General features: G+C 35.5%; 1 protein-coding gene across 1 annotated transcript in view; it reads left to right on the forward strand.

Annotated features, from left to right (window-relative positions):
- spen (spen family transcriptional repressor split ends) overlaps nucleotides 1-19,769 on the forward strand; it is a 95,341-nt gene continuing 75,572 nt past the window's right edge. Inside the window, exon 1 of the mRNA XM_077439956.1 lies at nucleotides 1-393. Coding sequence (XP_077296082.1) covers nucleotides 311-393 — 83 coding nt within the window. The 5' untranslated portion in view covers nucleotides 1-310. The remainder of the gene's footprint in view (nucleotides 394-19,769) is intronic.

Genomic DNA, 19,769 nt, shown 5'->3' on the forward strand with positions numbered 1-19,769 from the left:
GGAGCGGATCGATCGTGCGGACGAGAGTCGGTTCGCGGCGAGTGCAGACCGTGGAGTGCCGAGTGCCGAGTGCGGAGTGCGAAGCGCGAAACGCTAAGTGGCGAGTCTATTGCGAGAATCGGGTCGAGTGCGCTGCATCTCAAGGCACCATCGCTCGCCACCGAAGCGGGGAGATCTCGGGTCTATCGTCGGGTCAGTCGTCGGGTCGTCGGGTCGGGCCGGTCGAGGATGGGGGGGCAGCGCCGGGTCCGAGTCTCCGGCTGAGCGGCTCGTGGGCTGATGAGGGACGCGGAAGGCCAACAGGCCCACCATGGTGCGGGAGACGCGCCACCTCTGGGTCGGCAATCTGCCAGACAACGCGCGCGAGGACCGCATCCGGGACCACTTCAAGCGGTATACACCAACACCAACACCAACTCCAATTCAATCTCAATCTCCATTCCTCACTCTGAATCTACTCTCTCCCTATACAGGGCTACCAATATCTCTATATTCATCTGAAGATAGTATCTGCTTTTCACTTCTTCCTTGGGTATTTTCTCTCGTCTGGAGATATATTTTGTATATGCCCCTATGGCTAGGTCAGTTTTACTCGTATTGTTTGTTTACTATAGTAATAATAATTATACTCATTTGTGCTGAGCGAAGGGAAAATAAAATGCAATGCTGGCGCATTCTATACGATTATATGCATCAAGGTCGAAAAAAAGTGCATACTCATTATTTTATTGCTCCTATTTCATGTTTTTTTTTCGATTGTTTTCATTCAACTTTTACTATTTATTTTACGCAATCAGAATTTGAGTAGTTTGTAGTTCATCGTATTTAAACGATTTTTCTGGATTTGGAAGTTTCAATGTTGTAATATGTAGAATATATAATTCATTATATATATGGTTTTTTTTAAATTAAATTTTACCGCGTTCAATATAATTTTTTAAAAAATTCATAATTTTTTTTTTTAATTTTCCCAAAAAAATTTCAAAAAGTTAAAATTGCAATACTTTATATTCTTTTATCCTGTGATTCACCCTTCCAATATATTTTTTTCATTATTTTATTTTTTTTTTTAATTCAAAAAATGATAATTGTCTGATTTTTTTCATAATTACATTTAAACTCCAACGATTTTATTGTTGAAATTCATTTATTCCTACCGCGTATTGCAATAAATAATGACGATTCTGGTAAATGTTAATTTTGTTGAAAAATATTAACAATTGTTTATAGAGTTCGATAAAATGTTTCAATGCAACAATCATAACGTACGTAAAATTCAAATATACATACATAACGTTTTTATTACGTCATTGAATTTAATTCGTCTACCTTTTTATTTTAATTGGAAACATTGATTAAGTTAAATTAAAAAAAAACTGCTCTTTACGACGAAACATTCAAATACAAAAAAAAGTGGTTGAAAATATTAATAAATTCTTCATGAGATCTAAATCGGTCACTGATTCCGAGACCATTTTCTTAAAATTGCTCATAAGCATTCGTTTTATATCAAAATTGATGTAGAAAAATGTAATTTTTTCCTGTATGTCTTCATATGTGGGAAACTAGTTAATTAGTTAAAATGAAAACCTTGTAATACGGACATTGAAGTGATTCTAAAAATTAAAAAGTTTTTTTTAATTTCGAATTTGTAGTGAATTATTACTAAAACATGGGTATCCAATCGTCGTAACATTTTGGGAATGAATTATGACTTGACTACGGATGATGACTAGGGCAATGACTAATAACCATACACATTCCAACAGCTTAAAGTAAAATTGTAAAAAATTGCTCGAAAATAAGATTTTCGACCAAATTAGCATTGGAAAAACCTATTTGCCCCGATCCCTATCTAAAGGTTGTGATTTCTCGACTTTTTTTGATTCTCGAGATTCGAGAATCTCCTTTTCTCTGAATATTTGAATCTCGAGATTTGAGAATCTTACAATAGAACATTGAATAGAAAAAAAAGTAAAACTATATAAAAAAAATATTATAAAAGAAGGCATGAAAAGAAAATAAAAATATACAAAAGTAATTTAAAATAGTAAAAATAACAATATGTAAAAAAGAATTTTACAAAATTCCCAGTTTTGCTACCCGGCTTTGCCCGTGTTTTTGTGACCGGACAAATAATAAAAATAGTGACCATCTATGCATATTAAAATACTGACTATAAATTGATTAATATCTAAGGCACAAATACTCGAATAAATAAATAATAAATCAAAAATCTTTGATTTATGTGTGTTAAGTGGGGTCATATTGTCAGTGAAAATATATTTTCACTAGCGTTTTAGTGATATCATGACCGAATACTTTCGCACTAGTGACTAACCTACATGCACATAAATATATGTAACTTAAAAATGTTGCGATTTCGTTGTAAAATGAGTATATGTACTTATATGATGACCGAATAATAACTTACCGGACAAATAATAAAAAATACTGACCATCTATATATATTACATTACTTCACAAAATTATTTACGAGTTAACAAGTATACAAATCAGTCAGTTTATTGAGTAAAAACATGTCGTGATAAATTAAGAATATTCTCGATATTTTCGAGATTCTAATAAATGATTTCTCGAGATACGAGAATCTCGAATTTTCATAATAAAATATTCTCGAGAAATGAGAATCTCGAAATTTTACAATAAAATATTCTCGAGAAACATGAATCAAAATTTCTCGAGATTTCTCGATCACAACCTCTATCCCTATCCGATGTCTAATTATGACTAGACTTCGGCGCTCGGTTTCTATTTCCCAGGAAACAGGCTTGATTACTATTCTTGTCCTACAAATTTAGAAAGCAAAAAAAGGTTGACCATAGAAATTGACTATGGTGAACCCATTTTTGTGCCCAAATAGAAACCGACGCCTATCCTTAAAATTATGATACATCGTTGCGTTCGAAAAAAAATTGGTTCAAATATCAGTTCTATTCTTATTCTGGGAAACACTGGGTTGGAGAATAATGAAGTAAACCAATTAGACACCGTAGCATAGTTAGTTGGGATTTGGACTCCTGAGTTGAAGGTTTTAAACTCGATTATATTACCTCTATGTACTAGGGTTTCTGATTTCCCGGACTTTTTCAATTCCCGGGACACGGGACGGAGCCCGGGATCCCGGGACACTTGTAAAAAAAACTTTTTTTTTCAATTTAATATATTTTTTATTAAAAAAATATTTATTTATTTAAAAAACTATACATAATATATGTATCTATAAACTCGAAAAAAAATAATTATAAAGGTAAACTTATTTAAAGTAGCTTCTTAAGAATACTAAAATATTTAAATGAGAATCTGAAAGTCTAATTCTAGATTTGGTACAAAATTTTCCAGCTATGAAAAAAACTCTTTCAGTTTCGGTCGAAGTTGGTTTTATTGTTATTTGGGACGAAAACATTTTTTTTAATGTATATTTTAATTTTTTTTTAAAGTCGAGGCTATTTTTATTTACGTTATTTTGTATATTCGTCTTTGATAACTCCTTATTTAATTCTTCATTCATCGTCAAACACACAATTATTTCATCTTCATCCGAATCTAAAAGAGTTTCTTCCAATGTGGAATCGTCAATACAAGAAGGATATACTCGCTTCATAATAGTTTTACCGTGGATATACATTTGCTTTTATTACAACATTTAAAGAATGTGTTGTTCAGTATAAAATCAGAATTATTTAAAATTTGTGTTAAAAAAATCAGTTTTAGGCTTCTTCTTTCTTCAATTTTAATTTTTAAGAATATTTTACGATTCTTTGTGTATTTGATTTATTATTTCCCTTCGTGTAGTCGTGAAAATGTATGTTTTCAAGATTTTTTTTAAATCCAATTCCCGGGTTTCGAGATAAAAATTCCCGGGACACGGGACAACAAAAATTCCCGGGAATATCTGTCCCGGGTCAGAAACCCTACTATGTACATACGGGTCTACGCGAAGAGACAGAATGTTAAATTACAGAAAACACAAATATCGGAAGTCAAGTCATAATTCATTCACAAACATCGAAAATCGAAAGATCTTAAGTCGAAAGATCAAAAAAAAAATGGTGCATGGTAAACGGTACATACTCACTAAATTTGCGCGAGCAGGATACAACAGGAACAAGAGGAACAGGCTTTTCCTCCCGTATTAATGTGCGCGCGCAGAATACGGGAGGAAAAGCATGTTCCTCTTGTTCCTGTTGTATCCTGCTCGCGTAAATTAAGTGAGTATGTACCGTTTACCATGCACCATTTTATTTTGATCTTTCGATTTTCGATCTTTGCCTTCCGATATTTGCGTTTTCTGTAATTTAACATTCTGTCTCGTCACGGAGACCGGTACATACATATAATGAAAACTCCTGTACAATATTTTCGAGAATTGTTCTAAAATATTTAGAAATTTTTCGTTTAGAAAACCGGTTTTCCAATAAAAATTTGCTATTATTTCAAATTTACATTCCAATGAAACCTTTGTTTACCTACCGCGTATACATTTATGCGAATTGGGTTGGTATGAGGTAGACCGCAAACTTGAAACGAGCATACGGCCAACTCATTTTTATGCTTCTATATAGACTGGGTACCAATTTAGATCTCGTAGCTCTTGCTTCTTCTTAGTAATAAATACCCGACCAGATGTCGAAAACGACTCGGAGAAAGGTCAACACGTTCATCTAAGGGTCTTTGTTGAATTTTGTCTGCTTTGTGAAACGATAGATTAAATTGAAGGTCCAATGTTCACCGTATTTTCTTTTTTTCTTCAGAAATTTTGATTCAGGTAAAAATGAAAGCTTATTTTATGTAGAAAACGTATTGATCGTTCGGTTTGACTTAAATTTGATCGAATACTAGATAATTGTTATATTTTTTATTCAAATATGACGGAGATGGAATGAGAAGTATTTAGTAGTTTGGAATTCTTTTTGTTAGGATTCTGAGGTTAATCCTTGAAATTAGGTGTTATTGTAACTGAACGTGAAAGGTTTCTGTTATTTAAAATTTTGTCTTGATCTCATTATGAAAATTTAATCGATTCAACTAAGTATCAGGATCAAAAGTCTAACTAATGTCCGAGGTTTAAACAGATAAAATTGTAGTACATATTTGTCCGAAATTGATGGTCAGGTTAGAAGTATTTGTACATTATTTCCTATGGAGGGAATTCGAATATTAAAATTGAGTTCCAATTTTGCTATTCAAATTGGATTTTAATTTGAATTTCTCTCGTTCCCGCCAGATTATTATTTATTTACATTGAATTCCTGCCATAACATAATGACTGTTATATATTAGATTCGTGTTTAACGATCTGGTAACAAATTTTGAAATTTACTTCAATTTTCGAATGTCCATTTATCAAATTTAATTTGATTCAGCTATTTTTATACAAAATTGACAGCATGAAAATATTTAATAAACTTGATTTATTTAGCAAATTTTATTTTATTCAACTCAAATTTATCGGGAATACCAAAAAGTAAGAATAAAGTCAAAGCATATAAAATTTTTAAAAATATCAAGTAAATATTGGTTTGTCGGTATTTTTTTTTCGAGGATTTTCGAGCAATCCCTCGATGTTCCGAGAAAGTAAAATAACTAGAAAACTACTGGGAAAGCCCTCATTCTTAGACGCTACTTACTATATTACGAATAGAAAAAAAAATGTATTGAAAGAAAAGTGCTAGTCCCATTCAAAATCTGGTACATATTATAAAAAAAAGTATATTGAACATTTTGAAGGGGAAGTTGTTAGTGTTTCTCGACTATTTTCATCCCATCCACTTGTCTGGATTCGACCCCTCTTTACACGAATTGAAGTCAATGGAAGAACGGTAATTTTTGTGTTCGTGAGTCACCGTTAACTAATGCGTGGCTAAAAACCACTCCAAATGCCTGAGCTTTCTTCTAATTTATTGCGTAGAGATATCAGTTCATTTATTGCCAACGGCTTCAGTGCCACTCGAAGGTAAATATTTCAAGGTTAATGTTTTCTTTTCCGCTGCTACTTGGTTGATTTCCGAAATTTGGCAATTATAATTGGAATGTGAAATGTTTGGTTACTGGGCGAACGTGTGCTATTGAAAACTGTTATCAACGCCAATCTAATGATTGGCGTTGATAACAATTAATAACAAAAACTAAGGTCAGTCAAACAGAAACATAGTGTGATACACAATGTTCAGAACCATTGAATTCATCGAATGACGACTTGTAAGCAAAGATCGGCATTGGGACGATGCTTTTGGCACAAAAAGTGTCTAAAAAAGATTACTATTGTCAACCATGCTTTTTTGCTTTGTATACTAACGAAGCGGTGTACTGTTATTTGACGAGCACCCGACCAACGCCTACGACTATTTATAAGCGTAAAACACAAAAAAAGCTACAGGGGAATGACACGTTGACTACCACCTGACAGCATTTACAACCGACGAGTAACAAATTAACGTGTGGGTCTTGCAAAACCATCGTTAGTTTACTATAATAACCATTTGGGACTAATGGCTGACGCGCCTCTTATTCATGATTTTTGCATTTGTGATGCCAAAGGGGACGTGAAAGTGGATTTAAGGGGCGAAAAATCTTTTTTAGTTATTGGTTACTCAAATCTTTTATTTTTCTTTAATAATTAATTATAGCTTATTGTCGGTTAGTTGTAACAGTAATTTAGAGGTTGAACTGAAAAATCGTAAAGGGGGCAACCTAGAAAGAGAGCACATGTATAGGATATTTTGAAAAGACAATAACTTCGCATTGCAATTAAACTTTGTGGTCGTGCATTTCATACTGTTCTTTAAGAATCATAGCTGTAAAAATAAGTTGTTTTCTTAAAAAAATTCTTTGGGTCGCGTCAAATTCCAACACCGTATATTGACCCATATGGCGAGTTTGTAATTCTTTTAATTTTTAATCAATTAATTAATTTAGCAATATTTACCTACTTGGAGTCGTAAACTCTGATACATCGACTCCAATGGGTTTGTCATCCTACAAAATGCGATAAACTAACAGCAACAAAATGGTTCTATGGTGATTTCTCACAAAAAGATTACCTACTCGAGTATTTATTTATTTAATTTCAATTAATCACGCACACTCGTCCCAAAAGATTGCTCCAACGCGATGAGTGTACTATAATCCACACTAATATTGCTCACACGAAGATCTCGCACACAGAAGACCAATATTTGACAAAAAAAAATAATAAAAAGTATAAATAAAACCACCGGCAATAGTGTGGGCAATCTTCCTGTGGCATTAATTCGTTCACCTTACAAAATATAACAAAAAAAATAACTTAAAAAGCATATAAACTCATTATGAACCGGCTGAATTATACAAAACTATGCGCGTCTGCGTATTTTTCGCAGTTTTTGTAAATTTAACATAGCTCCGAAACTTTTCTATCAATAAATTAAAAATTGGAATACCGCTTCGACCGTATGAATAATCAGAATTATTTTTATAAAATTTATAAACATTCAATATGTTTTCGAGTAATAAACGATATCTATCTTATGGATCTTTAGTGTTTTTACCCGGATTCGCTCGGTATTTGTAATATAAACCGCTTAAACATGGCTAATCTAATAGTAAAGATTTTACTACATTTATTTGAATAGTTTTATTTTATTTGTGTATGCTATGCGAGAAAAAAACCAGTCGATTTCATTATTCTGAGTTTTTTTTATTTTTGAATATTGTTGATAAATTAAAGGTGAAGCTTTAAAATCATAGAAATATATATTTTTAAAATCTATTTATCAATATTTTGGATATAGATGTCGATATGATATCTATAAATTAAAGTTTGAATCTAAATCTTTGGGGGGGTAATGACACATCAGTACGGATCGTGATTCTAATAGCATGAATGCGTATTGACTATCAATACGGATCGCAATAGGCGTGGATCGTGTGGAAAAATACTTTTTTGTATGCATTTTAAACCCATGCTGCGTTTGACGGTCTTTAAATGAAGTTTTTATTAAAAAAAACCAGCGTATGTTCTTACGATCCAGTGAGTTAAAATAGTTATTGACGAGTCATCGATTGGTATATTTAGTGAGCATTATTTTCACTGATCAGTACAAATTGCACTGTAAAACCGAGTTGACATCGTACGAGATTGCTTGGCCGTGAGTACATCAGACTTTAAAACGAAAAAAGTGGATATACCTATGGCTTGTACAAAGGTTGAATTTCCATTCTAGACACAGAAAACGATAGAAGCGTGAATTGTTCGTGTGTTGTGTTTAGTTTCACAATATCTCTCAAAATGTCAACTATTTAGTATTTACCGTGTCTGTAAAATAAATAACCGTTAATGTATGTACGTGTACATAAGTCTTTTCAATACCGATGTCGTGCCCGCACGACTTATCAAAATCGCATTCAACCACTGATATTTATGCATGTGTGTTTTCTTCATATTGTTTACTATGTATGATATATATATATGTGTGAATATCTTTTTTTTTCGACGCAATGTCAAACGAGACGGCTATAAACACGACGTTGAGACGCTGACCTCATATTTCTTATTTTTATTGTTTGTAAACTATATATTCAAATTTGCGTATCGCTCAGTCGTAATCGTAAATATTGTTCGCAATTGCGGTCGCAGAAGGACGGCCGTTTGACGATTTAATTCGCATGTGCGAAATTAAGTCATGCATTCGAATTAGAATTAGCATTAGCATTTCCTCGGTAAAAATAAAGCTGTCGATCAATATTTTATTTTATGTTAATTTTGTGTAGCTCGGGTGTGAAAGCTGTTATTTTGTATTTATTTTTGTCGAGTCAAGGTGATTGAAATGAAAATGTAGAAATTGTGATGCGTTTTGTATCACATTTGCCACCGTTTTGATCGGGTGCTAAATTTTTTGTAGTTTTGTTTTCATGTGGGGCGCCGCAGCGGAATTTTTATATAGTAAGTAGCATGAAGACTATTGACTCGCGGAATTTGTCACATTTGGAATTGACTTTTTTTTAATTTAAGATATACGAAGTACAGTCGCAGTCACATCAAACGCTGCACTTGGTGTTAAAATAATGAATTGCGGAATAATCTACCCATATAATGACTGGGCGTTGATTTTGTGTAAGATCACCGAAATTGTATGCAAAATCGCGTTTCTCTTTAGTGTTGTGTTTTATATGACTGTGGTTGTATAAGTGATAAACTTGTTAAGTAATTTTGTAAGAAAAATATGAAGGATTTATAAATTTAGAATATTTGTTGAAAACTCAGTTTTTTTCCACAAATTGCGTACGAATTTGTTTTTTTTATTACAAACTAATTCACAAAAACCTGTTTCGTCTATGAATATGGCAAACAGGGAGTAGAATATTTGAAAAAGATCAGGTATTTTCTTGAAAAAAAGACCGATCAGGTGTCTCGGGTACCTACCTGAGGTTTTTACAATATTGAAAGAATACAAATACAATGCATTTTTAGGATAGTTTCTAAATTCACAACTTACCTGCGTATTGAATCGTTTTAGACATTTTTTTGCTAAGAATCGATTTGTGCGTCATAGAATTTATTTGACCGATAATTTATTCATTTATGTGCATATATTTATAAATGTACAGTAGAACCTCGATTATCCGAACTAATTGGAGATGAAGGTGGTAGTCCGGGTAATCGAAATCATAATTTATAGGAAAAGAAAAGAACATTTGGTATAAATAATTTTTATTGGATGTATTTTTAATTATTTAAAAATACATGGGATAGGCGGATAGTAGATTTAAGTAAATAATTCAATTTTTGATTTTTGAAGCTGCCAAACTACGAATACATGGAAATACATGTTGTCTTGAGTTACATCCTTTTTGGCTCTAAAACCACTTCATGACGACATCTAAGCATTGAAAAGCTTCAGAATATGTAGGATTTATATCCTCCCCCCCCCCCTAAAGAGAATCTCTTCTTCGTTTTCTTGATCCTAAAAGTCAGACATTTCCATGATTATTCATCATTCATTCAAAATTTTGAATCCAAAATTGGTCACATCGCAATTTAACCATTCGGTGGATTCTCTGCATATTGATATTAGTTCCGCTGTTTTCGTGATATCTTCTAAATCACATTCTGTTACGTTACCTCTGGACCTATTCAAAATTTCATTCCATGATTATGGAAGCTGATGACTGTTTTTACTAACCTCTTCTTAAGACGTCGAAGCATTTGTTTTCGGGATAGGCGTTTGAATGTTTCTATCGCACTTGGATACATTTGGTTGTACTTATTACAGAAAATCTTCGGATCAATTAGTTACCCATGGTGCAAATTTAGTTTCAAATGATCCATCCTGATAATCGAGGTTTTACTGTATATCGTTAATTTTGCTTGGAAAAAAATGTGTACATCGTCTGCATGGTAAACGGACTATTTCGCACATGGCCATCACGAATATGGAATACCTGGCACTCGAATTTTCGTTAGTGTGATAATTTTTGTGGATATTTTATTTTATTTAAAAATAAATACCACAGACTTGACAGGTAGCCCCAAAGCGTCACTGTGGTTATAATACAATTATAAGTATACATCAATTAAGAATAACAAAACTCATAAAAAAATAAACACTAAGTAATATTTCTTATTTATAATATAGTAAAAAATAAATAAATAATATTGAAAATTATGTCGTGTTATGTAGGATGTGTTCGACCAACTGAACATAACTGCCATTGAAGAGGTCCAAGGAATGTGCCAGTAAGTTAAGAAGTCGAACAGCTCTCTCGAGAGGGGGAGTTCATGAGCATATCTCTCGGTGGGTCGAATTTTCGAGTGCCAGATATTCCGTGATCGAGATTTTAGTGATTTGTGCGAGATCGCCATGTGCGAAATACTCACCGAACTCGCTTGCATATGCCGCAGTGTAATATATCGGATTAAATAATGTTCAATTTTTATTATGGACTGAATTTTGCTCAGATTTTCATTTGTTTTCGGTTTTACATTTGAAAGCAACACCTGGGCGAAGCCGCGTTCGAACGGTACGTACGAATTGTAATAAATCCGCAAATAGATGATGATATTCAGCCACGTTTCGAGCTCGCGCGCGCGACAGCCTCGATCGTTTGAACTTTGCGAGTGTCCGTCCCGCGACTACTGCGATTGGGCATCGTGCCGGATTTTCGAACGCGCTTCGAGACGACGTCTCGAACGTGTGCGCGCGCGCGCGCTCGGGGATATTTGCATGTTTTCCTCCAAAAATATGATGATGCAATACGCCATGAACGCGCGCGCCACTCAACGTAAACTACGAGCGAGCTAGCGTGCGCGTGTGTGTGTGGGAAAAAATTAAATTTGAACGTCCGTGTATTGGAGAAAGTCGAGCGCTACGTTGCCGTATGTTGTGTTTTGGTGAAGGCGGGCTGCGAGGCGTGTGTGTGTGTGTGTGTGTGTGCGTGCGTGCGTGCGTATGTATTCAGTTCGCTTCTGTATGGGTGTGTGAGATCGATACCGGCGACGGCGGCGCGCGCGTCAGGTGCGGCCGCGACGTTGCCGGAGTGACGCGAGGGTGGGGGCTGGCGGGCGGGGACGGGGGACAGGGGACAGGGGACAGGGGACAGGGGCAGGGGCGGCCCCACCGCTCCAAGGTTGCCGGTTGATTCACCGCAGCGGCGGCTCGGCGCGCTTCCTGCTCGCACACACTCGCACACTCGCTCACACTCGCACTCACTCGCGAACGACACACCAGCTGCGCTTAATTGCCTCACGCACACACCCGCAGCGCGCCTCGTTCGCTCGCTCGCTCGCTCCGACTCACGCGACCGCCGAATATTTACGTGTCGCTCCTACCCCCACCCCCACCCCGTCGCTCGCTCTCTCGTCCTCTTCCCCTCCCCCCCGCCCCACCTCCTCCTTCCGCCGCTCGCTATTCGCCAACTCGGGCATTTGTTGCGAACAATATACGGAACGTGTACGAAAGAAAACCTCATTTCTACTTTGTATGGATGTGTGTGTGTGTGTGTGTGTTGGTACGTTCGCCGTTGTTTTTCCCACTGAATTGTATGTACGCATACAGGGTTTATAATTTTTCGCGATATTTTCGACGTTCTCTCGCCGTTGGGAAATTTGTTGTCGAGTGGGTGGTTGTGTATGCATGTATGTACTGTGATTGTCTGTTCGTTGTAATAGTTTGAAATAGATTGCTTTAATTAGCCCGGAACTTTTCGTTCGATTTTTCGTCGCTCTGAACCTTTTTACTTTATTTTTTTTGGTTTTGCGACACGTGAAAATGTTTTTTTTATTTAAAATATTCGGGAGAGGCGGTATTGCATAGTCGATGGACCCATAGGGATTATTTTGTCTATTATAATAACTAGACTTCGGCGGTGGCGTTTCCATTTCCCAAGAAACAAGGTTAACTATTGTCAGTTACTATTGTACTACAAAGTTAGAGAGTAAAAAAAGGTTGACAATAGTGGACCCATTTTTGGGGCAAAGGCACTGTCCGCTGCCCCTTATCAATAACGTAAAAATCTAATATATGCTTTCGAAAGAGACTTTGTATGTATGTATGTTTGTTTGGTTTTTAGAGTCCGTGACGTTCAATTTAATAAAAATAAAAAACAAATAAATTTAAATAAAATAAAACGTTTACTATTAGTTTGGCCATGTTTAAGCGAGCGAAGTCGGGTAAAAACACTAGTTTAAAATAAAAGAGATTAAAAAATACAAGGAACTAAAACTAAAGGAAATTAAATTGAAAGAAAATATACAATAAGAATAGGGCCAAAAAATGGATACCTCGTTTCACCAACTGGCAATATCTCAAGACTCGTTTTCCCACCTTTTTCGGTGTATTTCGTCGTCGAGTTTGTATATATACGGAACGCATACGAAAATGTTTTACATCGTGAAATGCTTATTTTACGAGATAAACATTAACTATTAAAAATATATTGTAAGAATTGATTTTTAAACGTTTTTTTTTATTTTTTTAAAGATGTGTTTAAGTTTAAGGTTAAAAATCTATAAATGATCACAATGTCTCGTATATTCAAAAGATATTGCATACATGTATACAAAACTCCTGTTTAAGCAGACGAAAAGTTGAAAAACCGAGTCTCGAGATATTGCTAGTTGGTAGAATAGAGCGCACTTCCAAAAATTAACTACAAAAATTCGTTAATTTTTAGTAAATCGTCAAATTTATTTTTAAACATGATTCGGTTGTTACAAGTTAATAATTTATTCATTCATTCTGTTTAAAATATTTTTAACCGCTCTATTTTTGAAAATAGCTCAAAGAAGTATGGAAAGCTGTATGCTCGGCATGACAAGAAGCGGTAGGGAACGGAATACATGAAATTGTGAAAGTTAGATGGGTGGATGAAATTAGAAATACATATGTGGGAGAGGATTTCATCCATCAGTGAATGGTGAATGATTGATGTTGATGAATTGAAAAGTAGGATTTTCTGATTTTTTTATAAGAAATATCTTTTTGTTGTCTGCAAATATATGACCTCTCAAATGAAGTTGATCATAGGACAATTGTAATGGTTATTTATAATTTTGTAAATTTCGATAAGATCACCGATTACTCCTCTATTGTCTCTAATATGCACATCTTATATCACATCGTAAGAAAATTTGGAGGGCATTTTTGAAATTCTTATTTTGCTCCCTTTATACATACATATGTATGTATGTATATGGCATTCTTTTTTTATTTAAAATGAAGGTTTCAAACTAAGTTCTAACATAGATTTATTAATTGAATATATCAAAACAATAACTTTATTTTATTTTTATAATCTGAACTACAACCAGCGTTTCTCAACCTTTTTCGACGCGTGGCTCCCTTTGATTATATTATTTTTCTATGCTCCTAAAAAATAATATATATCAGTACGCCCAACCTTCTTACGGGCCCCTTCTATGTTTCACTATAAAATCGTCATCTTTCAAAAATGGGGGGGGGGGGGATAATCTTTAATATGACGCTAGTACATACATTTCAGTAGAAAAAAAAATAATTTAAAATACGTATCATTTATTTCAACCAGAATGCTGCACACGACTCAATTATTTTTTTAAAACCGTAGCGAAGTGTCTCATCACTTCGTATTTCAATGAATTTTTATTCTAGGTTATTAATATTGCTAAAATCTTCGTGCAAGTCATCTACATATCTACATCAAAGTTAAATGGAGTTCGCTTGACAGATAATATATAGTACGGACTATGTCCGGCACTGTAGTATACAATATATACCCGCCTTTTCAACCTCTCAATTATGTGGTTTACGATTTTTTTTATTTTGAGAATATTTCGCTACCCATAAGTTAAGAGTCACTGCTTTTAGGGGTATCGATGTCTTTCTAATATATATTTGTTCATTTATTTTAAGAAAACTAAAATACAACAACAATGTACATCTACAAAAAAGTTTCTAAAAATAAATTTTAACAATTTAATTTAATTCTGAACTAAGAAGAGATTAGTAAAACCCAAGAATAGCTTTGAACAGTGGGAGATGTGGGATACGAAGCATTGGGAAAATAAATAAACAATAAAAATTTAAATTAAGACAAGGTAGAGTGTCATCCTAAGTATCCACTACTTATGAACGTGTTATGAAATATATGGTTGGTTGGTTGTTTTCTTTACCATTGTATTTCTACATGGGCGCTCTTCTAAATTTACTGAAACGATAATTTCATCATCTGTACAGTATTAAGTTATATTCGTTCGCGTGAAGATGTCCATTAATAAAATTAATTTTCGTAATTCCATTTCGTGTGAATTCCAATAAAGTGGAAATGCTACAGAAGCATCTAGAAATTTGGTGAACGGTTTCGGTGAAGATGTTTTCGTACTGAACGTGTTCGAAATGGTTTGAATAATTCGAAGCATGCAGTTTCCACCTTAATGGATGAACCATCTCTGTTCGATAACGATATTGTTAGGACCATTATACATCCAGATCCTTCCTTGACATCATCGGAGATAGCAGAAAAGCTCAACTCTGCATTTGACTTGACGTACAAATGAATTTCAATTCATACTCGATTTCACCAGGTCGTGCGACTCTATGATATACTGATCTTTGATAGGAATCCTTTAAAATGATTCATTATACTCGATTCTCTGAAATAATCCGTCTTTTTTAAAACAAAAATAAATGATAAACTTAACTAAATAAGATCTGTAAACAAGATATCTAAGATAGTTAAATACTAGTTATCTTATCATTAATAATCTTCATAATCTGTCACTTAATTCATATCTTCTTGAAATAAATAAACCTCCGAAATGAAAAAAAAGATAAATTTTGACTCAAGTTATACACAGTAAAAATACATTATTTAGAGAAGCATTCATCCAGCAGCGGATGGTGATTGGCTTTGAATGATAATGATATGTGGTACGCTAAAATGGAATTTTGTTTTTGTAAAGGGAATTAATTGTATTTGTGGGAAGTTCCTTTCTACTTGTTGAAAAATGGTCGTTGGCACGTTTGTGTGTACAGAGGTTGGGATCTGAAACGTTTTTGTATGTTGATAATCGAGATATTCAATTTTTTGTAATTGGGCATGACTACTTCTGACGGAACGAAACCAGTTTGCCGAGTTTTATTCGATGGAGGCAAACTCGATGTGTGATGGTATATTGTGCTTATTTATGAACCTCTTGAAATAATTGATTCAAATACACAAACATATTGAAAAACAAATAAATATAGTGGATTTTAGAAATTTAGGAGGAAAACACATTTAATCAAAAAAATGAATAATCCTTCCGAGAAGTTAAAATAAGTTTTCTATAATCGTGTTTTTTTTTTTAAAATAAACTAACCTGAATTTTTTTACTCTGTTCAGGTAGATAGTGGAAAGATAATCATGTTTCGAATGCTTTTAGGTCCCAATTGCGACGCATTTTCGACTTTTTTTAATACCTGCTTTCTCTCTGGCTAAGATAAAAACCTTACCTCATTTTTTTTGTTGCACCAAGTTGTCTCCACTTTCGCAAATTTCACGTTCGCCAGGTTTTTCTGGAAGCCCTGCGAATGCTAACGAATTGAGGCTACAAGCTACAACACAATATGATCTTTGGAAAGTATGTATTAATGAGTAGTGAAGATTCAAATATTCCGCCGCAGTTTGAGTTGAAAAAATATTCCAAAAGCTATTCTTTCATATTGGATTAATTGTTATGTACATATATCACAAAATTCAAACACGAGCTTTTGTGTTATGTAAACATATGTGTAATACATAATATCACATACAATGTGCTCTCACTCACATAGAATAAATAGGACGTATGTTTTGAATCCCACTCACTCGATTATTACGATGACTGATTCGTTATTTATTTCTCGTTATTCGTCTTTCTATTTCTTTTCGTTTATTTTTAGATTGGTTGTAAGTAGTTTTAGCTACAATCATACTGTGTAATTAGCTACTTCCACCGCTGTTTTTATTTTAGTCTCATCTCCACCGTGCATGCGCGTTTGTATATACATATAAACGTATATATATATATACATTTAATGTCAGGACGGGATCACCTTTTGCCCTTCGCTGCCCCTCACCCTTTCCAAATTCATTCGCCTCTGCGTAGTATAATCAAAATGTATATCGTCATGCACCTATAGGTATATAGTAGGGTAGTGTTGCGGATAAAATGTACACATTTACTGCGGAAACTCGATTGTTCTTTTTTTTTTTCGTGAAATTATTTTATTTATGGTATTAGCATATGTTTTTGTTCGTTTTTTGTGTGCTTAGCTCAATACACAAACGTGCAGTCGGTTACTGATTGAAGGTTGTCAACTTCTGTACAAACTGCGTCAGTGGTCTGACTCACACTTGATCAGCCTGTCCTTGGTACAGACTATTGATTTACCACGTCGTAATTTTGGTTGGTCGTTCATCGCTGATTAGCGAGCCTAGCTTTGGCTACCTGTCGGTGTCGATTTAGATTTAATCGTTCGCCTATCTTTTTTTGTTTTATTTTTATAGCATGTCTGTGTGTGCATGTGTTGTTTGTATGCGATAAAATTGCGAAATTGTGTTTTAATCGTGGCTATTCGTTGTTACTATCGCGTATAGCGGTGCCGCAATACTGATCTCTCTCTGCTCGACTCAAATGCCAACCAAACACACGAGTTCTTGTTTTCAAACCAACGGTAAACACTCATTGTGCTCGGCCAAAGTCGTTTTTGCGTCGTCACATTTTTAATCTGTTGCAGGGGCTATCAAGTGCTTTTCGCACACCCGTGCATAATATATTATTTCAAACTGATTGCGATTGGCAACAGATTTTTCGCATTCTAAAAAATAAAAGCTTTGGCGATTTGTACAGCCGTTGGATCGTCCACTTTGCGAAATTTCACAGAACGTTCCATTTCGGTAGATATTTCGAATCTAATTTTTAGAATAAACTTGTTTGTTTTGATAATCACCGTCGTTCTCAATCACGTAGCACTATGCATTTGCTGCATGGAGATCTCTCCCAACACGTTTCCAACACACTCTATTGCCACTTCAATATCTTCGCTTGTTAGTATCGGATATAATTATAAACGACCGTTACTAGCTAGCGTACACTTAAAAGGTTTCTTTCACCCAGAATACTATAGAACCAGAATAAATGTTACGCGCTGAGTTGTTTTTAAATTAGTATTTGCTAAATTTGTACACCCACCTACGCCTCATGAACCCAGCGTGACCCTCAGCGTGGTGTTTTCGTTTATAGACATACTTTTTATATATATATCTTAACCCTTTGAGTGCCAACGTATTTTCTGTTGAAACCCCGCCACGCTGAAAATTTCGCCAACATTTCCAACAATTATATAGAAATTCAATAGAAAGCAAGTATAAAAATTGTAGCTTATCCAAACGAACCCTAGATAAATATCGCTGAGGATTTCGTAGTTTTAAAAGGTGTGTATAGACTCTAATATATCTTACAACAATATAAAATAAACAAAAGAAGTCTTACTGAATGTATTTTTCCAAAATCAATTCCATCTTCTTCATTGTTGTTAAAATGTAATGCTCACAATCTAAAATACTCAGCAGTTAGGGGTTTTCATTGGGAAATTCTACTATGGTTATAAATTCAGAAATTCCAGTGTAAACCAGTCTTAATAAACATTGACACGGATTACACGACACATGTTTAATGCTCCCTGGAAAGGCTTAGCGGGTAGTGTTCTTGTTTACTTTGTGCACGCTCAAAATACAACGCCTATCGGCGTTTTTCAGGCACATGGACTTGTTGGCAAAACGCCGATCGGCGTTGGTCAGCATTCAAAGCCAGTCTTCTCACCCTTTCTGTTTCTTTCCGTGGTTCGGTTTGCGTCAGTGAAAATCTCTGGTTTGCGCTGCCTAATACAGTCGTCAAGATATTTTACGAGGCAGTGGGCGCTGAAGATTTTGCCAAATCAGATTAGTGGGTACATTGAAGATGTATGTAGCATTCATCGGCGAGAGACGAGAGAGCAACGAACGTGCATAGTACAACAATCGTCACCTCTCGGGCGTGTATACGTGGCTACTCGCGTTTCCAGAATAGATCTCAGTTTGCGCATTTGACCGGTCGGTGTACCATCTCATCGAATGTTTACGCGTTTTTCCTGGTACGTCGCGTCTCTCGTACACACAAGAGAGACACACAGTCGCGTTTTTACATAAGCCCTGCCGGCTAGAATAGCGGCTGACCGGAGCGGAGCGGCCGCGATCAATCGCGTCTGCGCAGAGCGGCAACGTCGCACGCCTTTACATAACTGGCCTCCCCTCTCCCCCCCAATACCACTACACCCTCCCCTACCGACACCGTTCCCCCTTCCTCGTCCCCGGCCACTCCACCCCCTCCCGCTCATTTATCGAAAATCCACCTTTCGATAAAATCACACCGGTCGCATGTTGCGCACTCTGCGACACACTCGAAGAAGCCGGACTCCTCTCGACCACGTTGTCGTTACAGCGGCGGTCCCGTTTGTAAAAATAAATAATGTCATTTCGCCAAATGTGGAGGAGTGTGCGTGCGTCAGAGGGAGACGGACAACTATGCATGTATGTGTGTCGTTGCAAAATATTTTGTCGGCGTTTCGAGGTGACGTGTGCGGCCACGTCTACGTACGTGTGTTCGAGAGTCGCTCGGTAGCCGCGAGCGACCCACAACTCGTATGGCTCGTCGCACCGGTGTGTATACTCACTCCGCGACTCCGACTCCACTCCACTCTGTCTTCTATCATCGCCATATTCGAGTTTCGATTCAGCCATTGTGAAATTCTCGCACTATGTGCGTTTTGAATTATCGCTTTCCAAACTCTCATTACGCATTTCGAAACCTTCGGCAGTGTAATTTTTCGGCTATGATCTGCCTGTGTTGTACACTCGTGTCAAAATGCATTCTGTCGCACATCTTCGTCTATGATGTCTAATTCACTCGACGGCGGTTTAGAAATAAATTTTAGACAATGTCGCACATCTGTGTAGCAATGTATCAGATAATTATAATAATTCAATCGATAGTAGTATATATACACTATTACTATATATATTTTTAGCCAGTTGAGCGAAAAATATTTCAGGAGAATTGTCAATGGAAACAATTGTCGCCCGAGAGGAATCTCGGGCGCTGGGTAAAATAAATCAGGGGTCCTATGACAAAACTAAAAAAAAAAAAAATTTACCGATTTATTTTTAATATGATCTATCTTAAATTGTTATTTTAAAAATATTTAGTACGGGCCCAGCTCTCCCCCCCCCTC

Source organism: Arctopsyche grandis, chromosome 10 (genome assembly GCF_051622035.1).
Source record: "Arctopsyche grandis isolate Sample6627 chromosome 10, ASM5162203v2, whole genome shotgun sequence".
Lineage (NCBI taxonomy): Eukaryota > Metazoa > Arthropoda > Insecta > Trichoptera > Hydropsychidae > Arctopsyche > Arctopsyche grandis.